The sequence below is a fragment of the Artibeus jamaicensis genome, unplaced genomic scaffold, assembly GCF_021234435.1.
Source record: "Artibeus jamaicensis isolate MK-2021 breed Jamaican fruit bat unplaced genomic scaffold, CSHL_Jam_final contig_1016, whole genome shotgun sequence".
In the NCBI taxonomy this organism is placed as follows: Eukaryota; Metazoa; Chordata; class Mammalia; order Chiroptera; family Phyllostomidae; genus Artibeus; species Artibeus jamaicensis.
The window spans coordinates 2,550,950-2,576,252 of NW_026521195.1; the positions used below are offsets into that span (position 1 = coordinate 2,550,950).

Sequence of the window (25,303 nt, forward strand, 5' to 3'; positions counted from 1 at the left end):
ATCTTTCCCATGTGCCAGCTGCAGGGCCCTGGCGCCTGCCTGCGCTGTTTCTCTTCCGCGGGAGAAGAGCGGTCAGCGATGAATTGGTGTGAAATGATGGCATGTGATCATTCTAGTTCGGGCCGTTAATAACCGGTTAAGCGACGTGCCCCTCCAACGGCGGTGCTCGTCGCCCCGAAGCAGTCTCTTTCGCCCCATGCCGTCCCCCACAACGTGCCCCAACTTCCTCCTCGCGTCTGAGCTGCTGCCCCAGCCCTGCTGCCCACAGACTGGCGAGCGTATTGTCCTCCTCAGCGCCGAGCAAGCCCAGGCCGGAGAGACCCGGATCAACGGGGGAAAGAAGCGCATTGGGGGGCGGGGGGGAATCAAATGCTTCTGCTCTGCAGAAAGAAGCCGTAGACAGAAGCTTCGCCCAGCCCCGCGCCTCCTGCGGACAGCGCGGCCCAGCCCCCGGCAGGTGCGGGGCGGCCCGGCGAGCAGAGAGTTAAAGGCATCATCGCAGCCATTAGAGGGAAAAGTTGCGGCGCGGCGAGCCCGGCGAGGTCCTCCGCCCGCCCCGGCCCGCTCCCCACTTCCCCGGCTGGCGAGGCGTGGAGGGAGGGCAGTGATCACGCAAGCTCGAGCCGCGGCTGACGTGGGCCGAGTCGCCAGGTAGCGGGGCGCAGCGGCCAGGCGGCGGAGACACTCCCGCGCTGCCAGCCGGCTCTGCGCGCCCAGGCTCGCGGAGCCGCGGCGGCCCGCGGCCCCCTTCGCCAGCGGCACCCCCTCTCCTGCAGCCAGTCCCGCCCAGCCAGCAGCAGGATGCGTGCGGCGTCGCGCCCGGGGCTCTGAAGCAGCCTCGGACTCCGCGGCTTTCCTTTCTTTTGGGGCTTTTTGGCTGTTGGCTACACTGATGTGACCCCCTCTCTCTATTTTGGAATGATGGGGATCTTTTTGGCGTATGTTGGATTTGTCTTCTTTTCTGTTTTATACGTGCAGCAAGGGCTTTCTTCTCAAGGTAAGTGTGTGCTCATTGGCAAATGTGCATTTGCTTGTGTCTGTGTGTGTGTGTGTGTGTGTGTGTGTGTGTGTGTGTGTGTGTATCCAGGCAGATGTGAGCTTCCCAGCAAGTAACAGTGGAATAGGGTTCTGTTCGGCGTTTTTATTTGAAGTTGATTAAATAGTAGGCATGCTAGATTCGGAAAGAAATCTATTTGGTGCCTGACAGGGAGGCAGGGGACTCGGAGAACAGACACACGGGAGTGCGTGTGTTGTGTGTGTGTTGTGTGTTGTGTGTGTGTGCATGCACAGGGTAACCACTCATGCATACATAATCGTCGCAAACAAACAGGGACTCTCCACGGTCAGTCCTCCTGTCCGTGGAGGCAGAATGGGTTTCGAGTTTCTTTTTTTTCTGGGTCCGTGTGACTTGGTTTGCGTGTGTGTTTATCAAAGGACAGGCGTCCCCGGGGACCCATAAAAAGGCATGGCTTGCATTCCAAGCAGCGGCGGCAGCCTGCTGAATCCAGTTGTTCGGGACTTCGCAGGCTGCAGGGCTCGCATTTCAGCACCATGAACAGATCTCAGCGCCACGGCCAGAGGACTGCATCGCTGCTCAGGCAGAAATGCCACCTCCTCCCTCGGGCTGGAACAAAAAGTCCTTTTCCCATCAGAATGTCTTCTCTGCGTCTCCCATTCGCTTTGAGTATAAATGCAGACCCCTCTCCACGGAGACCATTCAGGGTGTCATGCAGCCGTGAAAAGGGACAAGGATGGTGTCTCTCCTTAAAAAGTGGGGGAAATGTGCACCCACCCCAAGCCTGTCCTGCAGCCCCCCAGGGTCCTTCTCTCCATAAGCGTGCATTGCATCTGTGCACAACTGCCAGCCACAAACCTCTCAGTGCCACTTGTAGGGAACCATCGGCTCTTCCCAAAGTGTCCCTCAGACAACATAAGAACAGCCATCTGAAACATTCCATAGCAGACAAATGCCTCAGAGACAGGGAGCCTCTTAGCCGTGTGAGTTTTGCCAGGATTCCATGAATCTTGCAAACTAGCAGGGTCGGGGTTGGTAATGAAGAGAAGCAAAAAACCGCTCTAGTAGCTTCGCAACAACCTTTCATCTGAACAGAGTCCAGGTGTCTGATTCTTCCATCCCATGATGTCTGGCAATTTACAAGGCAGGGGCTTGGTAGGAATGCTCATGAAGTGAATGTGGAGAGGGAGAAATGTTTGCAGTGTAGGAAGTGTGCAACTTCTTTCAGTGCTGTGGTCTTTGAGTCACAGATGCTCATCATTTTGATATGTCAGGGAAGGTGCATTCTGACAGGTAATCATGATCTGTTCTCCATGACATCAAATATCCAGTTATCATAGATTGTTTAGAAACTTGGAGGCAAGAGCCTGTCCCCATACATCAACTTGACCGATTTGTCTAAAATGCACCCCACTGAGCCCCTCAGTAAATTTGGGGGAGTGCTGCAGTCTGACAAAAGGTTTGTTTTGCTTCTAACTGAGGAGCCTGGCTAAAGGGGGGGGGGAGTATTGGCAAGCTTGTTAGGCTTTCCATTATCCAGACTTGATCGACAACAAAGTGATTTAGACGCCACACCAAAAATAAGGCAGGAAGAGGCAAAGGAGAGGGGGAATGGGGAGCCAGGCGGAGTGCAGGATGTTATAGAGGGGGTTTTGTTTTTTATATTTTTTTTCAGTCCAAGAAAAATGTAGTGATCTCTCAAGGAAAGAAAGCTGGCGAGCATGGTGTGGACATCTAAAAGGATGCATTTCTGTTTCGCAGCAAAATTTACCGAGTTTCCACGCAACGTGACCGCGACCGAGGGGCAGAATGTGGAGATGTCGTGCGCCTTCCAGAGCGGCTCCGCCTCGGTGTACCTGGAGATCCAGTGGTGGTTCCTGCGGGGCCCCGAGGACCTGGAGCCGGCGGCCGAGGTGGCCGGTGCGCAGGTAGCGGATCGGAGTCGCGTGTTCCTGTTGCCCCCCGCATTTGTCCCCTGAGTCCTCTGGGTGTCCAGCCAGAGGTCTGCGGCCCAAGAAGGTTTCTGGGCTCCACTTGGAACCCGGCAGCCCGCTTGGCGCGGGTGAAGCTCAGGGACGCCAGGGAATGAGCTGGAATATGTCCTGGTGACTCTGGTTTGAAACCAAGTCTTGTCTGTCTGGTTGAAACCAGGACTGGCCTCCTCCTGTTAGTACAGGTTATTGTCAGGATGTCCGGGATGGCACTACAGTGTTGACTCCTCCCAGGACACTCGCTGTCCCGTCTCCCGGACCGTGGGGTGGGGGGGAGAATTTTGGGTGTCTCCAGCCCCCGCCCCCACATCTGAGATTGGCAGAGGAGATTAGTGAGAGTGGGGAGAGACCGAGGGGGAGAGAGGCGAAGGGGATGGGGGAAGAGAGGGAAGGAGCGGGGAACAGGGGCAAGGAGGAGGGGGGACAGTAGGAGAGAGGGCCCGGTGGAGGAGAAAGGGGTGAGAAGGGAGTGAACGCGGGTCTGGAGGCCGCTGGAAGGGTTGGGGATGCGGGGTGGAGGGTACGGGTGGAAGGGGGAAGGGGAGGAGATGGGGAGGAGGGGCGGAGACAGGAGGAGCAGAAGGAAAAGGAGGAGGGGGTAGAAGACAGGAAGGGAAAAGGGGGTGAGAGCACAGATTGGAGACAGAGTTCAGCAAAAGAGGCGGCAGACGGGTTGGGGCCGCTGGGGCGAGAAAAAGAGTCTGTTCGTGACACCCCCGGGAAGGGACGCAGTCCGGGCAAAGACGGCGAGTCTGGTCCCCGCAAACTTCCACGCACACGCGCGCCCGCGCTGCAGTCCCCGCCCTCCCCACGTCCCTCCCTCCCGGGCACCGCGAGTCCCAGTCGCAGCCGAACACGCGCAACCGGGCAGCGCCCCCGCGCGGCGGGCCCGCGCTCCTCTTCTCTGCCAAATCCGCTCCAGCCACTGACATGCTTCCGCCACGACCTGCGCCGCGCTGCGGGTCGGAGCTGGAGCCGGCCGGTCCCGGGGCTGAGCTTTCGTCTCCTCCCGCAGGTGGAGCTCGTGCCCGAGCGAGACCCCGACAACGACGGGACGAAGATCAGTGTGAGTATCCCAGGGCCCGGCGACAGGGGGCGCGCGCCTTTGTCCGCGGCACTCAGGCCCACGGTGAAAATCGAGGCGTTTTAGGTGTCGAACTTATTATGGCCCTCTTGTTAAGCCTTTTAACTTATCGGCCCTGAAAAGGCAATTTTACAAAAGCCGGTCGAGAGCCAGTGCGTAAAAACCGAAGCCGATTTAGAGTTGGTACAATGAAATTATTTATTGTATTCACATAAATATTTAATCAGTTACTAGAGAATAATCTTGCCATCACAAGAGGTGACACCCTTTTTTTTTTTTTTTTTTTGCTTTTTAACAGTTACATCACTGTAAGAGTAAAGAGCGGAATACTGCTCTCCATTCAAAATTATGGAAATAATTATCCTTTAATAGGGAGTAAAACACTAACATGAAATCCTATAAATATAAAACCAAAAGCCAATATAAACATAAAAACATAACTGAAGAGGTTAACCTAATTAAAATATAGAGATGTATTTCTACTTTACTAGTTATTATTTTTCATAACTGTGTGAAATTAAAAAATAAAATAAAAATCATTTTTTATTCTACCTTAATGAAGCCACACAGAATCATTTTATATTAATAGAAATGCTTAATTTTCTATTAAGCATGTGCTTAATTTGCTGGTAAATAGTAAAGAAGTTTTCATTACTAGAAGTGAAATAATTATATAATATGAAATGAGGTCAGCTAATCATAAATATACATTAGATATTATGTATTATATATATTAAGAGTTTGAAAATCCAATGACCCACATTTAAAAAGGAAATTTATTCTGAGGCTTTACAGTAGCAGAAAGAGGTATAAGGTGGAGTTACATCACAACTAACAGTATAAACATATTGTACTAATAAAATCAAATTCTATCATCTAAATGTATAATCTCAAAATGGAAGAAAATGTCAAACAAATAAATGATGTAAAGCAGAAATTCCAATTTATATTTATATATAAACTCACTGATTTTTTAGGCTGTTTCAATTATTCTTATATCACAGAAACTGTTGTTTTCAGACAGCGATGGAAAAGCTTTGGTCAGACCAATTATTGACAATATTTTCTCATAAATACTTCGTTTTTCATACATACGTGTGTTTAGATAGGTCGTTTATCGATGACTCATCTCTCACTTGCAATACCCCCAAAGACCAGTGATGAAAACGGCTGCCACGCCCTGACCGAGGGACGCTACACAGTCAGATCCAAACGCTGGATACCACTGCTAACAGTGTTATCTCTGCCAATTCATAGAGTCTAGCAAACGGTAAAGAGATCTAGACACAGATTGAGATAGAAAGTAATTTGTTCCCAGCTTACCGAGTGACCTTGAATGTATGTCCTAAACCAGCAGCTGTTGGCTTAGATTCTCAGGAGAGTTTTTATGAAACACTGAATTGAGTTCTGCCCCGTGGAGATGCAGACCCAGTGTCCACACTGCTCCACGCCAGAGTGTGTTCTCACAGCGCCTCAGAAGAGCCCAGCTCCCTGCGGCCGGTGTTGAGAGTCGCCAACCAAAGCCCCACCCCCCAAGGCTTCAGATTACTCTACTATAAAATGGGATAATAATGAGTACTCAGACTTATGGAGACTGAGGACTTATTAGAAGCTATTCATCTCCATTATTTTTGTAGTATTGCTATCTATGTAATTTTCCATCCAATACATACTTTATGTAATAAACAGGTGAACACTTTGCAAGTTATCTTAATTATTTATGGATATTTGAAAGTGTGACAGCCAGTAGCAGAATAAATTTCTGTCTCTTTCACTTCTTTGCTCCTTCAACATCATCCGAGTCCTTAAATCCTGAATGTCTCATGAAATTCGTCATCATTCAGCCAATCATTGATAATATATAACGTATTTCAAATCTAGCTGTTTTGATGAAGATGCTAATGGATATATATTACATATTATTATACATATGTGTAATTTTGCCATTAATATGGCCTAAAATTACTGGAAGAAATAAGAGCCATTTTCAATTTTGGAAAATCAAAGCCTTATTCAAGTTCCAATAGCACACAGACCCTGTAATGGCAAGGAGTAGGTCATGAGAGCCACAAGACTTCGGGTGATGTTAATTGGCACCCTGAGCCATGACATCCCATGACTATAGGTTAGAGTGTACCAAAAACTTGAGAATAAAACTCTTTAACATCTCACTGTAATTTTGTCAGTGCCTTCAATAGTCATTGCAGTGTGGGGATAATAGCACATTCTCAGGTAATCTCACCATTGATCACAACCACCCACAAAACATTTTCGTGACCTCTCAGAGTTGGAGCCCAAAGTGAAGAACAGAGGCTGCGTAAACGCTAGACTTGGCCTCGTGCTTCCTTCCGCTGAGCTAACCAGGCAGAGGCAACCCCATGATAGGAAAAGCACAGAGCCATTCCCAGAACCTGCCATTCCGTGTGGCTCACAGAATGTGGCGCTGGTTGGATTGCACTACTATGCCACGCTTGGTGAAGCCAGGTGGAATAGACTAGGATAAATGAGACCTTGGCATTTCACCACTGACACCCTAGGAGCGAGCTCTCTGGCTGTGGCCATGAAGACTCTTTCACTTTCCAACATGAGGAAGCTCAGGGCAAAGTACGGGGACACCATCATTTGATGTAGCTCTTCGTTTTGTTTCTTTTTTTTACCTGCAATCTTTCAGACAGTGAAAGTCCAAGGCAATGACATCTCCCACAAGCTGCAGATCTCCAAAGTAAGGAAAAAGGATGAAGGCTTATACGAGTGCAGGGTGACCGACGCCAATTACGGAGAGCTGCAAGAACACAAGGCTCAGGCCTACCTGAAGGTCAACGCCAACAGCCACGCGCGCAGGATGCAGGCCTTCGAAGCCTCGCCCATGTGGCTGCAAGACATGAAGCCTCGAAAGAATGTCTCCGCAGCTGCCCCCAGCAGCAGCGTCCAAGGCTCTGCCAACCAGCGGACGGCCCCCACCTCCAGCCCTCAAGCGGTAGCCAAAATCCCCAAACAAAGTCCACAATCAGGTATGGAAACCCATTTTGAGCCTTTCATTTTACCACTCACCAAACCCTCCTAAGGACCATTGGTCAAATAGAGTAGACAGGTTGTAACGCCAGAGACCTGGCTCCGCCAAAATAATGAGGTGAGACGCAGAGAGCCTGGGGCTGGCCTTTGCCCAGGGGTCACCAGGCCTTTAGTGGCTGGCAGTGCTCCCTGGTCAGGGGATCTCAGGGCCAGACTTCTTTTCTCCCTTCTGTATTTACACATTTTAAGAGCAATAAATCATGTCATGTTGGTCGCATTATAAGTGCATGTTCGTTTTCTCTACAGATTTATGTCTCGAAAATGACCCAAATTAAGAGGTTTCACTTCCTCAAAATGTAAATGAAAGACACATTTTCAGCGACCCATAGCTTTAAGCAGGACTAGTCTCCAAGGGCTTCTTCGCGCTTTGGAAGGAGACGTCAGCTGCCTGTGATGAAAGTGATGATGATAATGGCAGGAAGTGGCACAGAGATAAGACAACTCCTGTAAATGTGCCTCCGATGCCGATCGAGAAGCTTAGTCACGCATTTCCCAAGTCAGCTGTGCAAGTTAAAGCCCTTCTGAATAGCATTAATTTATGCAATCATTCCGCCTGGAAACTCACTGAAGTTTCAACCTTGGTGCGGGATAAAGGCTTCTTGGAAGAAGCAGTACCTCACACAACCCTCGAATGCTCTGTATTTCACTCCCGCACTTAGTGCGATACTACAGGATGGAAGGGGCATAAAAATATCGATCGTTCTTGAAGGTTTTCCCTTTGCAGTTTGTCATCGAAACATTATTGCTACGAGTACTGGTCATAGAAAATTACATTGCTAGCTTTCAAGGTCGCCTTAGCCATTAAACCTGGTCATTTCATCAGGGTAATTATATATATGTTATATATAATTCTATATCTAGTATGTATATATTCTTACATCTTATCTTAGTTGTACCTTTAAATCCTGTCTTGTGAACCATGCTTTTAAAATACCGTGTGCCGACCTAGGTTCCCTCCTCATGCTTCCCGCACTAAGAGGCATGTTTCTAGGGAGCTCGACTGAGGTCCTTGGGGAGTTTGCACCGCCTTGCAGTGCAGGCCAGCACCTGCCTCTGCAGGCCTCAGTCACGGCGATAACCTCGGTCTGATGCATAGGTGATCTGCCCTCTCGAAAGCTCAGTTTGCTTGGCTTCATCTCATTTTCTTCTTTGTCGTCTCCTTTGTTTCCCAAATTAAAGAACAAAACCATACCTAGAGTATACACATGTGCTTACGTATGTACTTACACCTCTGCATGTACGCGTATAGCACACACCTGTACATGCACTTAATGGTGATAATCTGCACATTCATTATTTGATAAAGATCTCGTCTCTTTGGAGACACTGCTCATCTCTCTTCTGCGCTATCAACAGAAGCACCTACACAAAATTACAAAGCAGCCTCAGCAGGCAGTTTACAGCCTAATTAGAGAAAACACCAAAATCATGGAAGTGAAATTATTAGCCCCTGTAGAATATTTCACACCAGCTATCAGAAATCCATGCTGTGGAATAAAATCAAACATTTTATTACCCAGTCCAATGGAGGATTCTGAGCATGGAATTAAATGTTCTATTTCTAAACGATTTACTTTTGATTATGTAATATACTCTACAGATACCTGTTTTACTTTGATACATATTTTTTAGCACTGGGATCAGAGCTAACTGGTAAAAGCTAGTGATCTTCTAACAGTTTTCAAACAGAAATCCCTGCTCAATTTCCACCCCACTCTTGGGCTCACTCACTCACTGGGAAGGAAGGAATGCTGGCTCATGGAAGCCTACATTCACCAAAAGCCTACATTCACTAAGCAGCATCTGCTTAGAGCAAAGATTAGTCTGAAATATATCAGAATGTTTCAGGTCTGTTTTTTCTACCAGTGAATACTGGAAAGCACTCTCTACACACGTGACATTTTCTGACTTCTGGTACAGACGCTGGGGAGGCCCGGCCACCCATCCTACTCACGTGCAGGTTCCCACGCTTTTGCACAGCTGTTTCATAGCATACAGTACCTGGGATGGACATTTATCTATTACACTCACAGTGATACCCACATCCTCGCTTATACTTTTGCTTGATAGTTTTTCAGGTTATATTCAAATAAAGCTGATTTCAACACCCAGGCGTCATTTATTCACTCATTTGTTCCCTCTGCATTCACCCACGTTTCCAGTTCTGATTTCTTTCAGGGGAGCCAGGCTGAGATTCACTCTTGTCCCCCAACATTTCTCCACAGTTACATCCTATCAGCACTGTGGCGGGGTAGAGACATCTGCACAATGCTTGACACTCCTCCCATTGAGAGGCTTCCCCGCGGCCCCCTTTCTGGGCGGGCCCGTGACCACTGGACAAGAGGATATGAAGTGAGGCCATACTCATTCCAGACCAGGCTTTTTAGGGGACGGGCAGCTTCTGCTGTGGCCTCTTAGAAGCCAGAAACCATCTAATCAGTGTAGCCACCTTAAGGAGCGGTGAATCCCCAGCCCGCCAGCCTTTCACCTCAGCCCCAGCTGCTACTTCTCTGCATTGTGAGTGGTCCCAAGCTGGTGCTGCCCCCGAGCCAAGCCATGCACAGACTCCTGAGCCATACCAGCAAAGTGGTGTTTTCAGGCCCTCGGTTTTCTAGTGGGTTTTTTTTCATGGCAACACAATGCCAGGTCAGGCCCCTAAACCCAAATTGCCAAAACGGAATTTACTGGTGTTTTCACCAAAACACAAACGTTCTTTCTTGGGTGTTCTCAAATTCTTTGAATAACACCATCCCATTTTCAATGTGTGGAAACTTGAAATTGTGCTTATCATCTCTTCTCCACTCTATGGCCACAATGCCTCCATCATTGGTTCTATTGTGTCCTTTCAAACTGTCCTTGAACGGGGCGTCCTGTCTGTTTCGAGAGCACGGATCTACTTCCCAGCACGGCCCTCTTTGCTTTCTCCTCTGTCCCAGCGGCTCCTCGTAATGTGCCTGTCTCTGCTCTAACACAAGGGCCAGGTCATAGCAGAGCAGGTATTCCCTAATGCTGGTTGCAGGGCGCCTGCACTGCCTCTCCAGGTCCGGTTTGCAGCCCTGTTCCTCCTGAGTCCCCTCATCCTCACACATGCTCCTCCTAAGTGGTATTTCCTGGATGCTTTCTGATACCATCTTACTTCTGTGACTCTGGAAATGCTGGCTTTTTTTGTGTGGGTCATTCCCTATGGGCTGATGCGAATTCTTTTATATAGCTTTCTGCTATTGTCATAGTCAGAATTGATAGTCGTTTCATTCAGGTCCCAAAGCAACATGTTTGTGCCGACTTTGATACCATCCTGTGCCCTGTGGGCCTCTTTTCTCGGGACTCTCCTCCTCTGAGGACTAGAGTCCTATGTTCTCGGACCTTTCAGTGGCAGGCAGAGCAGCTTGTTGGTCTCCCTGGGGACAACTTCTTGGCTACAAACATTACAGCGTGCATGTGCATCTCCTTAAGTGCCCACAGCAAGCAGAGTTTGTCTGCAGGGAGAAAAGGGAAAGCGAGAAAAATGGTCCGTCTTTGTTTTTGTTTTCTTCTTCTTGTAATTATACTTACATAGATAGTATTGTCACTATCCCGAAATGGATCAAGGGGCCTCAACAGTGCTTCTCAAAGTGCGTAGTGCAAGTGACCTCTGCCAGATGCCAGTTGCAAAAATTCATCTTCCAGGACTTCATGCATGCAGCCCCTCTGGGATCAAAATTGGAGTCTAGAATCAGGAATAGGCATTTTTGCAAGCAGTAAATGATGAGAATCATTGACACTAAAAAGGTCTTATTGATGAGAAAAAAATTTTATCATTTACTGTGACTGTGTGTGTGTGTGTGTGTGAGAGAGAGAGAGAGATGCTGGTCTTTTGCCACGATTTTTTCCCCGCATACTGAGCTGGGCTTCAGCAAAGCTCTTCTGTTCGTGCCTGTGTTCAGCAGCTAGCGTTTGTGAGCACCGACCCTGGTTAAGGTGTAGTGATGTTTCCACGTGTGGAGTCTGTACGGAGTCGCTAGTCGCTCGGCGGGAATGCTGATTCTCTGAACTCCAAAACATGGTTATTGTGTTTCGACCGACCGTGCTGTGAGCTGAGCCCAAGAGGCAGCTGCTGTTCTCACTGCTAGAAGCTCCCCACCCCTGTGCTGCCGAGAAGCGTGGCAGCTCTCCAAAAGTGGCCAGATGTAGCAGAAATGATCTTCAGACAGAAGTCGAAGCTGCTGGAGAGAGAGGGGACGGGCTGAGGGGCTGGCAGCAGTGTTTTCCTGATCTAAAATACGAGGGAAACAGTGCTCCACATCGAGGTAGGGAGCCAGGCATGCAATTCAGACCTTAATGTTGATTTTGGTTTAAATGGTCCAACCCAGCTGCTTACACTGGTAAAATTAATTTTATCATTGCAATTCCATCAGTTAAATGGCTGCTATGTAAACCAAGGGTCTATGAGTAAGATGAAAAATAGATTTGAGGCAATGCTTGGGATAATACAGACCAGTGAATCTGCTAGAGATGTGTTTGAACTGGAATTATGTAAATTAATAGTCTCTATTAGCTAAGTTCTCCCACAAACCATATTTAACTTAACTCATTGAAATTCGGCACTAGCTGTAGACTGCAGGGCCTGCCAATGTGTGAAGGGCCACCCTGAGGTCCAGCTGTGATGACCAGGAGCTCTGTCACTGAGGAGGGACATGAGCAGCTTTGCCAATGTCCCAAGCTCCTGTCTCCAACAGCAACACAAAGCTGCCAGAGAAGCAGCTTTCTGGGTAGGTGACCAAAAGGTTGAGAAGTTGCTGCAGGGACCTCCCTTTGTCGATCATGGTGACACAGGTCCTAATAGCAAGGTGAGGGCTACTTCCCAAGGGACACTGCTGCCACTGAAAGCCCAGCATGGGAGCGTGCCTCAGGGCTGCAAAGAGCAGAGAGAAACAGGAAGATGTTGCTTTGACCCTCTGCCTCTGACCCAGCCACTCAGCGGTCGGGCGGTAGACACCTCAGCTAGGGAGGAAGGCTGTTCGCATCCCAGCCCCGCTGCCCAGAGCTGGGTGTGTCTCCATTTCTTCCTTTGGAGGACTAATTGCAACTGTATGCAGAGAGAGCATGGCACTGACCAAGCCCCCGTCAATGGTCGCTGCTTGCCGGTATAACAGGACAATTACGCATCAGGCTCACACGTTCTAATTGTTAGCAGCCGTGACAAGATGATGGCAAATGCCAGGTGCCACCTGGCTCTACCATGGCCAGTATTTGCCTTGTTGGGTGTGTGGACAGGGGAATGAGTTCAAAGGAAGACTGGGTCTTCATTCCTGGCTTATGCCTTACTGTTTATCATTTCAGAGCTTCCTTTTTTCCTCTGTCACAATGCTGTTAGTTGGTAAGTGGTCCCCTATGTAACCTGACCAGATTAGCCACCAGCTCTCTTGCCCAAGGTCATAACTAGATCCTTACTGTAAGACATAATTAAATTCCAAAGGATTTTAAAGAATTTGAACTGCACGACCTGAAAAAACAATTTGGGAGCTGCAATGATACACACTAGCTGCTCTATTAATTAAATTCAAGTTCTTTATAAAAGACCCTTGGAATTTTTTAAGTCATAAACCAGTGAAAATACTATTAAAACTTGAAAGAGAAAGGAAACTGAAAGAATTTAGAAGCTTCTAGTAAGAATGGCACAGTCTGGGGTAGCACGTAGATACAGATCTGATTCCGAGATTCCCTTGCTACCAGTTTGCAGAGCAGGCTAAGCATGCGCTCTCTGAACCTCAGAGTGCTGACTTACAAAACGGAGGTGGTAACACATGTACTCCAAGGTCATTGTTAACATTAAGTGACATAAGAGCAAACCTGGCACATGACCAAGCTCAGCAATGGTCAGTTCTCTTCCTCTTTACATGTCAGATACTAAAGTATACTTTTAAATAACCATGATTTAGGAGAATAACTGAGGAATGTAAGTATGACTAAAGATGAAAGAAAATAAGCCCAGACAACTCTAAAATTATGTAAAATAATAAATATCTACTGAATTAAAAAGATTATAATTAAGGAAGGATTTATTTAATTAATAAATGACAAAGGGAAACATTACCACAATTTATGATATATATCCAAATGAAATCTGACTAAATAAAGAGCTAAGTAGGAAAGAAAAATCAGGCATAGAAAATTAGCATGAAATCAGAGGCCCGAGGCTCTGGAGGTTGACAATTATGAAAATGCAAGTGAAAATATTTTCCTGTAGATAATTTAAAATGTGTTTAATTTACAAATGTAACCAAAAACTGGTGCAACAGACAAGGAAATGTTTGTGTCTGATACTCAAGAAAAGAAGTAAACCTGTCATTTTACAGATGCTATGATTATGTAATCCATTCCAAATGACTTAGATTTGTCAAAAGTGATCAGACAGTACTGATGAAGATAAAATAAGATATAAGTTGAAATCAATTGTCTATATGACAGCAATACTCAAATAGAAAATACTTGGGGCAAATACATAACCATCAACGGTAACAAAAAAAGTATAAAGTATCTAGTTTCTTAAAGACTCACAAGTAAGTAGTATAAATGTGAAGACCATTAAGATGCTTTGTTAAAACAGTTCAGGTTTAAGTACAGAGTAAACTTGCTATGTTTTGGGGTGGGCAATCTCAGTATTAAAAATATGTCAGGTTTTCCCAGTCACAACCCTAGTTATGTTAAAAAATTTGACACATGTAATCCTGACAAAGATTTTTAAAACTGACCCCTGTCATCAGTCAAGGTGATAGTCAATGAGGCAGTCTGCTGTTACTCCTTGCACGGCGGCTTGGCCCTCCCTCCCCCTCCGGAGGAAAACTGGAGAGGACAGGTGAGTGGCAGGGCTGCCCTTGCAGCGATGCCCCCGGGTGGACGGCCCAAGGAGGACAAGCAGTAGGGCAGACGAGGACCACGTGCAGGACACCAGTTTCAGTGGCCTGCCCCAAGCCCGAACTGCGCACGCAGCAGGAAAGTTACCCAATAAATGTGTTAAATGAATGTGTTTAAACCATAAAACAAACATTCAACAGCTCCTAGAAACATGTTTTCAAAGAATGTTTAGTGAAATTAGAAAGGACTGAATACCAAATTTAATATAAACAACATAGATGTAAAACTTTAAAATAAAAATATAGAGACTACAAATAAATTCATCTGAGGCATGTGCATAGAAGGACCACAGGAAAAATATATGAAAATGTACACCAGAAGTCAAGATAAATTATGATTCTAATTATTTGATTTTTTTCTTTACTGATAATGTTTGCACAATGATGATTTATTACTTTTGCTATGAAAATTATTTAAAATTTCCCAAATCTAAAAATAGGCTCATGAGAGGGAAAACAAACTAAACAAATAAAATGTACTCAATAAAAACAAAGGTGAAGTAAAACAATGGTGTTGTATGATTGTGGAGCCCATGACAAGTTAAAATACATGCACACATGTACATGTGTGTGCATGTGCACATGTGTATACATGTAAATATTAAAAGTACTGTTATAAAGGTAGTGTAGTCAGAAATTGCTAGTAGCATTGAAATTAAGATCATTACATCTTATTTTCTGAGATCTGAGTGGAGAATCTGACCATCAAATTATTTTTTCTGTCCTTCTAAACAGTGGGTGTGCTTGATAAACATACATTGGCTAAATAAATCAAGCACATATGACATCCATAAAGAAAATATGAGGCAACACTCTTCGTCTCCATGGTATGAGTCACTCGGCCCCCACAGTTCACAGCTGGAGCAAAGCGATGGGTGATGGTGTGGTCACAGGGAGTGTCAGGGGAAATCAATACCCTGGAATATTTATAAAGGGTAATTACATTGCATTTAATAGGACCGCTTCAAAAAAGTCTGCAAAACCATTTTTGCATGAATTCAGAATCCCGTATGCACAAAGACATTAAACTCTCAGTGCTTGAATTAGAGCAAATTGTAACAGCTAGGAGTTAGACTACCTCATTGTGTGAAGCCTGCCACTAGGAAACTTGAAAACATAAAAATAAGAAGTTAAATTAAACAAATTGAATGAATACCTTCACAGATGCAAGAATTGGAATGAAGAGGGAATGATGCAGCCAGATACTCCAAACTTCAAAATACAAAGGTCTCAAGCATCATGCAAGGAGAGGCTGAATTTTTTTCTTCTTTTCTTTAGATGTCTTATGTAGTAGCTACATCCATAGCAGCATCTTCTTCGGCCATTTGGAAAGTATTTTATTTTTAATTTTTCTGATTAAACAAGTTTATTTGCCCTGAAGGCAATTTTCTCACTTCCATTAGCATTGTAAAGAGTTAACTCGAAAAAATGCTAGCTTTGGGGACCAAGCAGTAGAATCTGAAGCACTAAATAGAAAAAAAGAAAAAACTTTAGAATTCAAAAACTCACTCTACCTCCAAAGATCTGAAAATATAAAGGTTTTAAAGAAATAAAGTTATGGTCCTGAAAGCGCTCCTACACTGCAGGGCACCACACACATGCAGGAGGGTGGCTGCTTCCAATACTTCTGCCAAAACAGTGCTGCTCAGCAAACTCTGAGGAGTTAGCATAAAACGCTAATGAAGGGTGAAAAGGGTACGAATTGGGTCTTGACACCAGGTGTTATTGAAGCACCTCGCACTGTGCTCAGCACAGAGTTAGAGTTAATAAATGTTTTGAGATTGACTATTATATTTTAACAAAGCACTTTTGAGGTTAATACCACTGCTAAGAAGATACATGAATTTTTATGTAATTTGGCTGATCTTTAAGAAAGCCACCCCAGACCATTTGAGTGTTCATGGAGAAGGAGGATTAGAAAACAGTACCCAGGCCATCCTCCATTCCATATCCCTGACAACAACAATATTCATTTGTTTCCAATTATACTTCATGACCAATTATATTTATGTAGTTTAATCATTTTATTTGTATGCCTTGCTAAATAGAATATAGATTTTTTTAAATCTTCAACTATCTTTGTTTATTACTTAATTGTGATGGCCAAGAAATCTTCTGTTATGAATGTAATTTATAAAGCATTCTAATTCAGTTAATTTTGAAAGAGTTATATTAAGGGAAAGGGTAAAATCATCGGCTCAAACTTGGACAGTATATGGGTAAACTCTTGAGAAGTTTTACTGTGCCGAAGCAGGTGCAGTTTCTGAAGCTGTATCCTGGATGATTTTCTATGGCCTATGGCATTAGGTCCTCACCTGATTTTTTCCTCAAGAACAGACAGTTGCTAAACAATTAAAATTAATTTTTTAACGTAGGCAAATTGCTATATTTATAAAGTATGCTGATCACTTTCTCTTTTTCCACTTACATGAGAAGGTATGAGGAAAATGAGATTCTACTCACAGCCATGTTTCTTTCCCTCCTTCTTTTCCTTCTGTTTCTTGACTCTGAGTCTCTCGGCTGCCACTGATCTAAACTACAAGATGTCTCCATCTTTGATGGGGACTCTCCCTCTGGCGAAGTTGGAGTCCAGGGTCTAGCACAACAGGCAGAAGGTGTGGGCAGGACAGACAGTCCCCCTTCCCATCAGTGAGTGATCACTCAAATACAAACGTGCATCTGTCTTACCTCTTTGCTCAGCAGTCAGCAACTCTAGCTCCCCCACTCCGGGCTAACTATTCTAGCCTGCAGCAAAGATGCCCCACATCGGTCTCAGGTGTCCTCACAATTTTCCCTGTTCACTCCCCAAGATAAGTACTTATTTAATCCCTTGGACAAACCAGGCATTTTGCAACCATGGGCAGCAAAAGCGCATGTCTGTGCAATGCCTAATCCAGAATCAGGATCATTCCCACAAGGCATGGATTACTTTCTACCTTTGTGTTATGAATACATACAGTTTGCTGATTAATAATGAAAACATATGTGCAGGTGGCAGCTTTAAGCTCCTTAAGTAATAGTTTCAAGCACTTTAGCAGCATTTATTTATATACCCGTAAATGCAGTGCTAATAATAAATTACTCTTATTTATGCATTGCACCATTATTAAATACAAGTGACATTAAAATGTCTTCGTTTGAAAATATTTTATTTGTTTTTCCACTAGTATATATGTTGTCCCTTCCACTTCATCAAGCCACTCATATTTCATCATATTTGAACTAGGCAAGATTGAGAAAGTAAGGTTTTCAGGTGTGAAGAATCAGCCAGTGAAATAATGACAGTTAGTTTGTAGAGTTGAACAGAACTGGATTTGAACCTCAGCTCCATCACTTACCAGCTGCAGAAACCTGAGCAGGGAGCAATGCCCTCTCACCAAATTTCCTTCCTCAGCAAAACAGTTTCAGGGACCTCACAGATCACGGGGCAGGGATAAAGGCATAATAAGTGCTCGAGAAATACTACCACCACCACCACCACCACCATCATCATCATCCCATCTGACCCCGAGCAGCTGGGCGAGCAAATCACAATGAAAATGGGCTGTGTCGATGCACTGTGGGTTTAGCAGGCGGGAGGCAGAATGACTTTCATGTGTCCCTTTCTGAGTCCCTGGGGAAGGTGGAAACCCTGAAAGCCTAGAGGAACTCATGTCAGCAAGAGAGTCTAGAACATTCTGAGGTGGATGGGCTGTCCCCCATGTGCCCTGTCATGTAGACCTGTGCATATGGGCACCTGCACCTCTTTCCCTGAGCTGTAATATGAGGCCTCCTAACGAGCCACCAAGACTGACTTTGCTGACCACAGGAAAGAAGGAAAGGACATTTAAGCAGGGACTGCCGGCCTGAGCGGGCTCAATCAAAGAAGCAGTTTATGGATTAGGCCAAAATGAAGCATATTTTTTAAAGGGAAAAAGCTGGCACTGGACCCATAAGAATTCTAACAAAAAGGTATTCTTTAACAAAAAATGTTTAGGATAGAATCATCCTATTATGTGACTTTTCCACTTAAATAGTTACTTAGTATGTGCAAGCCAGAATAAAAATTGCATGAAAGGCTAGCTCAGGTTTTCTCCCCCAGCTACGGCCATGCCCAAAACTGGCTGTCATCGTACCGAAGGAGACGTGTGTCCAAGGCCGGGCTGTTCCTGGAGCCAGGCGCTCTGTTCTTTTTCAGCTGGGCCTCTTCCCAGACAAAAATAAAATCATCAGACTGTTGCTTCTTTTGTTACTGGAGGACATCCGTTTTTTGGTCTGTTTGTATGAAAAGTACCACTAATAGTCACATTTACAAAATACAGGATCTGGAGTCAGACCGCTAAGCCTCGGCGGGAAAGAAATTGTTTTCTTTCTCTTCTTCTTAACTTCTTTTGATTCTGCTAGATATTCAAACCAAAAAAAGAAGAGAAGAGCATATGGGGAACAGCACCCAAATCTACAGACAGGGACCCTGAATTGTGACCGTCCCCGGTGTGATCTAAACCACAACTGGGAGTTGTCCTCACACAGGAAGTTCACCCATCCAAGAGTCACTCCCCAGAGAGAGTGGGCATTGGAAGAGCTGGTCAACGTTGGGGGCAGGGGGTCAACTCTCTAGATTGTGCCTCAGCGCTCGGCCCTTTGAATTTAGCACTCACACCCTCTCTGATGATCTCTCTTGGTAGACCAGCACTCTGGTTGTCCGTGCCCGCCATTAACTGAGAGTGGCCCTGTGAACAATCAACCAGCTTGATCAAGGGTCCCAGTCTTTCAAATCAGAATAAAAAGCTGGGAAAAGAGAAGCTCTTAGAAAGAAGACAACATCTACGAATAATGGTGAAGCCACCTCTCACCCAACTATTTAAATGAATTTGAAGGAAAGTTTAAATTCTAAAAGTCTGTAATATGAAAAGTTCAAAATATTATTGTAAGACATTTAGTACACCACATGGAGCAAAACAAACTTTATTATTAATGTCCAAGACAATTAAGAGGCTGATGTTTTCATATTCAGTATTTATCAGCTCAGAGTTGGAGAAAGAAGTGTTCTACCAACAAGTTTTTTCACTCCAGCATGGTATAGCACTGCATTGCCCCTGAAAAGATTAGTGTGCCTTTCGGCCATGGCTCCCCATCCCCATTTAACAGATGTGGAGACAGGGCGGGCAGGGCACTTGTCCCAGGAGTTCCAGAAAGGAGCTCACCTGCATCCCAGGTGTCCTCGCGGCATCGATGTTTCTTCATTTCTGCACTTTTGCCTTACTGCCGGTCACCCATGGGACCTGGGGGACATTACCCCATGTCACTGAGTTAGATGCTCCTGATCTGCAGTGTAACAGGGTGTTGGAGACGCCTGACACAACGCATGCGAAGTGCCTGCGGCACCTTCCCTGGCATGTAGCAGATGCCCAGTCCCGTTTCATGCTTTTGGAGACTGACAAGAGCAAGAAGAGGGGCGCAGCGTTTATTAAACAAGCCTGCCCCATGCCGGCCTCAGGACCGCAGATCCAGGGGCTCAAGGTGGGCGTACCAGTCCCGGATGCTGTGCTGAGTTCAACCAGGCGTGGAGGTGGGGGCTGGGCCCTCAATGACAATGACAATCGCGATGGTGGAGTAACTGTGTGTCATTTCCCCCTTCTTGCTAAGGACACCATGCCATGCATGACTGAGTTGTCATTTTTTTTGCTTGTTTGTTCTGTTTTGTTTTAAAGAAATCGATGGAATTTTCTGTTGCTCTCTAAAATAATCATTATAGTGAAGATGAAGTACCTGAGATTTTTTCATAGTTCTCCTTGGCCCAACTCTCACTGTCACGGGCACCCTCTGCGGAAATGAACACTCGCACGCCCTCATCGCAGGGAAGGTGATGGGACTGGCTGTTGCATGCAGGGCAAAAAGGGCTGAAAACTGGAAGCTAAGTGTCCACGCTCCTTGGACTTAGAAGACTCCTAGACTTCTCCACTCGCAAAACCAAGGAAATGCTCCCCTGTCTTCCAAGGAATGACCCTGGAGAGAGCATCATGTAAACATTTAAGCATGAAATCAATTGAAAAGCATCTTTTTTGCATAGAAGTCGAAGGAGGTCACAAAAGGGCCTTCCGAGCGGAGAGAAACCTCTGGATTCTGTCTGGGCTCGTCGCCGACGCTCGCTCCCTGTCTGGGTCCATCACGGGACTTACAGAGAGGCATCTCTCTTCCTTCCTCAGCAGAGTATTTTGTGTTGGGAGTAAACATTTAAAAGCTCCCAAGGCATTGTTTTAGACATTGAGAGTGGTGAAAAACAATTGCTAAAACTTCAGCCCTTGGCTTTAAGGAGCTTATAGGGTAGTCAGTGAGATGAGATAGGACTATAATGACTCACAGGCCCGTATAAGCCATGCCATGACCATAGGAAAGGCAAAACCAAAACACCGCTGAGGTTCAGGGGCGAGAGGGGTTTACAAGGAGTGGGTGGGGACAGACACAGTGGACAGCAGGTTATTGGAGGGCAAGAGTTGCTTGGTCATGTTAGGGAGTAAAGAGCTTATCCTGCTTGCACTGGGCATAGAGGAAGGAAGGAAGGAAGGAAGGAAGGAAGGAAGGAAGGAAGGAAGGAAGGAAGGAAGGAAGGAAGGAAGGAAGGAAGGAGGGAGGGAGGGAGGGAGGGAGGGAGGGAGGGAGGGAGGGAGGGAGGGAAGGAGGGAAGGAAGGAGGGAAGGAAGGAAGGAAGGAAGGAAGGAAGGAAGGAAGGAGAGAAAGTTTTGATTCTATCTAGTCCAACACAAGGTCTGGCATACTAATATGGAAAAATACATGAATAGTTACTATGCTCCTCTTAGAAACCATGGAAGAAATAAGTGCTATATTTGAGATCTTAGGGGTACATGGTGGCAGACACAGTTAGAGCCCAGGGCTCCTGACCGCAGCCCTGGCTCTCATAGGTTCATGACAGTGTGAATGGCATGTCCCTGCTCTCACAGTGCGAGTAAGGCTGAGTGAGTGGCCCAAGTCTTTTTCCAAGAAAAATTTCTGACTGTCTATAGAATACACCATAGCATGTTTGATAAGCGATGTGTGTACTTATAAGAGTAAATAATGTTATATTCAGGATAGTGTACCTCTTAATGAAATTGACTATGATGAGTATTTGTGACACTTACACAAGACAGATTATAGTATTTTAGATTCTCAGATTTCACTAGGTGGTCTTTGAGATTACAAAGATAAAGTACATAACTCTTTGTTCAAGGCATAAACTATAAAACGATTGGTGATTTGCTTCAGAATTTACTGTGCAGGAAAGAAAAACTTTGTCATTGGCCTGAAAGAAATAAATGTCATTTAATTAAAAATATGCTAGAAAATGCATGTGCCTAGAATGGATGAATAATGTGGGGGAGGGGAGTACTGTGTTATAATGGTACATTGGCTGTAACGTGGCAGTTCAGAGTTTGAGTAGCCTTCAAATACTCTCTTCAGTGCATAGTTACATTTCTTCGCAATTACAGTGTCAATGCAAATTTTGCTTTAACTTGCACATGCTGGACATACTGGGGATGGAAGTGGCAGTCAAATGTGGCGGCTGTTCCCTTATATCTCATAGGAATGAGGGGCCAGGTGCTTTCTGTCCTGGGCGATCCCTTTAGAAAGGGGAGACTAATACACTGTTTCAGTCCACTTGAGCCGATTTGCAATGCCCGTGCTAAAAAGGAAACCACGATTTCACAAACTATCTTCTCTAAAGAGTGAACCATTTTACTTAGGAGTGTTGCTGTCAGCATTTTTTAACTTCTATTCAATATCAGACATTGTGTCAAGTGCCATTAATGATTTAAGGAGCCAGGTAATCAATCATCCCTCTTTTTTTTCTCAAAAAATGAGTCCCTGTCAAAGCATCTCTCTGCCAAGGATACCAAGAACACATATTTAATTTTGGAAAACTCTGGTGCTAGTGGTTCTTCATAGATCGTATTTGTTTCCCCCACACCATCTTTGTTCTTAGAGTTTCACAGGGACTGTACTGCCGCTCTTGCATTTTTGACCTTTAGCACCCAGTTTGAGAGAGGGAGCACTCTCCAGAGACCCATCACTGGGCGCTCAGGCGTTAGGTTTCTCTGAGGACATCCTGCGTTTACCACGTGGCTCCCCTACCCAACAGGGGTGAGTCTGTGACCGCACTAAAGTGACCTGACAGCAAAGCAGCCAGGGGAGGCAACCACACGGTCATGGGAGAAGCAAGCCCCCCACGGTGCTACGGCAGCCACTTTGTGACAGCCCTGTACTTGTGCCTGCTTTGCTGTCATTGCCAGTGTGGACGTACACACGATTTGGCTGCAATACGCAAGACGTTGAATTTCTCTGCCCTTACCCCCCAAACCCTTTTAATCTTTCTCCAATTAAAAAGGAATAAAGAGAAAAATGCTTTGAGCCCAATTACATTCTTGTTTTCTTACTAGTAACAATACCTGATACATCATTTGTAACTAGAAGCTTTTAGATAAAATGCATCAAGAAAAATTGCAAAAGTACAATGGACTTGTCTCCCTTACGAGGTCTCGAAGGTCTTTCAAAAATTGTCAGTTCTTGATAGCACTAACTGTTTCCCTCCGATTTCAAGGGTAACATTGAGAAAGATCTCCCAGGAAAAGAAAACGCCCACACGAGCCCATCCCCGAACACAGGCCCCGCCCACCAGACGCTGTTGCTCTCGGTTTGGGTGGCAGCTCCTGCGGTTTCAGGCTTAAGCCACAGGAGAGCAGGGCACATTGGTATTGTAGGCACCGGTAGAGGAACAGCCCCATGACCATAGAGAAGGACCCCAGAGAAGGGCAGGAAGGAAGCTGTTCCGGATCTGTTCCTCCGCGTGTCCCCACTGTGGAAAGGCGTTGTTTGAAAACACAAGCACGACCGATTGCCCGGGACTGAAATGCTTTGTATGTGTTGTCATTTACAGTGCATGCCAAGACATTCATGGGCACCAGAGCCAAGCTGGCGAGCTAATTAAATATGTATGTGTATGTGTTTAAACAGCCTGATAAGGAGCGTTGGAAATCTTCAAGATGAGCGAATATCTTATAACTTCTTCCGCAGGTGCCAGGATAGCTACAAGCCATGGACTTTCTGTCCTGCTTCTTGTTTGTGGCTTTGTGAAGGGTGCTTTGCTTTAATCTAAAGTGCTGACTTTTTTCCAATATCACTTTCTCTTCTTAAAGCAAAGAGCAAATCGCCTGTAAAATCTACGGAGCGGACAGCAAAGTTGACCCTAAACTCCAAGCACCACTCCGCACCCACTGTAGTCTAATTGCCTACCCAAGGAGCGCCTGCTTCCGGAAGCATAAACGAAGAGGCTTTCACACGCTTTGTTCATAATGTGTTCTTGGGCAAATCATTGATCTTTTGTTTGGAGAGAATTAGTGTGAAGCGATAGGACATTTTCCAATAGCAAGATCTATTTTTTCCCTTTTCTTCTGGCTATTTAATCATCTCAGGGGTTGGCCTGAACGTCATCGGGATAGTAAATACTTACTATGGATACCACAGATTTCCTACCAAAAGACCCATTGTCTGCAGGAAGCAAATGGAAGGGAAAAGACTACAGAACATAAAATATCACCAGATGAAACCCCGGTTTGGGGGGGCAACAACAAAATTACCAACACTACGAGGCAACAAGGAGAACATTATTTTAAATAAGAAAGAATGAAAGAGAGAATTTTTTTTCTAATTTTTCCTTTTTCTTGGATTTTCCTCCTTTTTCTTGATTGTAGTTCCTGTTCAATGGTGGCAAGTGCTGATTACGGCCAATCCCTGTCAATCCTGGGAGGTTTATAGAAATACATTTTGAGTGTTCTATATTTCAATGTATTTTAATTCATTTTGCAATTCCTGTATATGCAAATCTGACAAATTCTGTAAATTGCTTATAGTATGTGTGATATAACTTCAAAGTAGATAGACTATGACCTTCATGCAAGCTGATTTTTATCATTATATATATAAATATATACATATAAATATCTATATGTTGGGTCATCGGCCAACTTTTTTTTGATAAACCATTCGTTTCTCACCTATGACTCGTATGTTGTGGGAATTTTGTAATGCATCATTTCACTTCCACAGGTTTGGCAGCTGCGGGTGGTCTCTGTTGGCCCATGCTTCTTTCTGGAAAATGCGTATTCAAAATTGTATTGGTCTCTGATAAATGAATTAATTCTGTTGTGTGTATGCTTGTTGGAATTTGCTACGTTTCTTTCTATATGACGTCTGTTGAGGTTCGAGGGTCTCTTGACTCTAAGGAATGCACCCTCTCTGGTTTTGACCACAACCTTCATATCATTATCACCATCATCACCGTCAAAGAGCAGCAATGCTCCTAGAGAATTGGCCTTGGAGGTGAACTTGGGGAAGGTGAAGAGGCCGCCATGATTCCCTGGATTCATGGACAAGTGCTTCTTGCTGTGGCTAGCTAAACGTGTGCTTCCTGGGACCTTGATGCATTTTGGTTTTTGTTTTTTTTTGTAGCTTTGTCATTCTGTTATTTGCTCCTAATTACATCTTAATGTCTCCTGATTAAAAATGAAAATGTGGTTGTTGGCTAAATAGAATATGCAAAAGACGATTGCAAATTTCTGATTGAAGAAGATCATGCACTCAGTGTCCGCTAGTTAAGTGGATTATAATTTTACATGTTCCATTCTTATTTTGGGTTTTATGACAATTCAGGCTATTTTCTATAGAACCTGTGCTCTCCTCTGGCAAAGAATGATGGGACAGAACTTTGCGTGTCTTCCATAGTCACTATGGAATCGATGTGGGTTGAGACAGAAATGACCTACGTTTCCCTTCCAGAGAGATCCTTCCATTTTCTTTCATAACAAACCCAGGAGACCATCATCTTCCAGCCTAAGGTCCTAACCTGAAGCTTGAAGGCAATGAATACCTCTGCTTTTCAAAGGTAAATGCATCGATTTTCTGCAACTTGATTATAGGCAATGTGCATATTTTCATAATATTCTTGACATTATCTTCTGAGAATTAATGTTTCATGCTAAATCTTTTATTGACACTTTTCTTGTTCATTTGGTTATTATTTCAGCCTAATGAGAAAAATAAATAAAGGATTTGATTGCAGTATTTTATACTTAGAAATTTATTTTCCTTCAAAGTTTAAAACATGCAATGCATAAGAGAATGGTAAGATAACTATTATCTATTAAGTCTATCTGGGCTTTAACGATCACATGCATTTGACCATAAATTAGTATACTATACTGGTTCAAATTCCATC

At 44.9% G+C, this 25,303-nt stretch overlaps 1 protein-coding gene across 3 annotated transcripts; it reads left to right on the forward strand.

The window, feature by feature from the left end:
* The first annotated feature begins 572 nt into the window (after positions 1–572).
* Positions 573–25,099, forward strand: VSTM2A (V-set and transmembrane domain containing 2A). 3 transcript variants are annotated; one of them, XM_037155983.2, is made up of 5 exons: positions 573–997; positions 2,777–2,943; positions 4,022–4,072; positions 6,762–7,101; positions 23,226–25,099. In XM_037155983.2, the coding sequence occupies exons 1-5, from the start codon at positions 919–921 to the stop codon at positions 23,312–23,314; spliced, it is 726 nt and encodes a 241-aa protein (XP_037011878.2). In that variant the 5' UTR covers positions 573–918; the 3' UTR covers positions 23,315–25,099. The 3 variants fall into 3 exon arrangements, with proteins under 3 accessions (XP_037011878.2, XP_037011879.2, XP_037011880.2); XM_037155984.2 differs by having other exon boundaries at positions 23,104–23,294; XM_037155985.2 differs by lacking the exon at positions 23,226–25,099 and adding an exon at positions 22,967–23,071.
* The last annotated feature ends 204 nt before the right edge of the window (positions 25,100–25,303 follow it).

Bases quoted from the DNA above. Each gene is read 5' to 3' on its own strand.
- VSTM2A (XM_037155983.2), top strand. From the start codon at position 919: ATGATGGGGATCTTTTTGGCGTATGTTGGATTTGTCTTCTTTTCTGTT. The intron at 998-2,776 runs GTAAGTGTGTGC...TCTGTTTCGCAG, and splicing joins GCAAGGGCTTTCTTCTCAAG to CAAAATTTACCGAGTTTCCA. The intron at 7,102-23,225 runs GTATGGAAACCC...CTCTTCTTAAAG, and splicing joins CAAACAAAGTCCACAATCAG to CAAAGAGCAAATCGCCTGTA.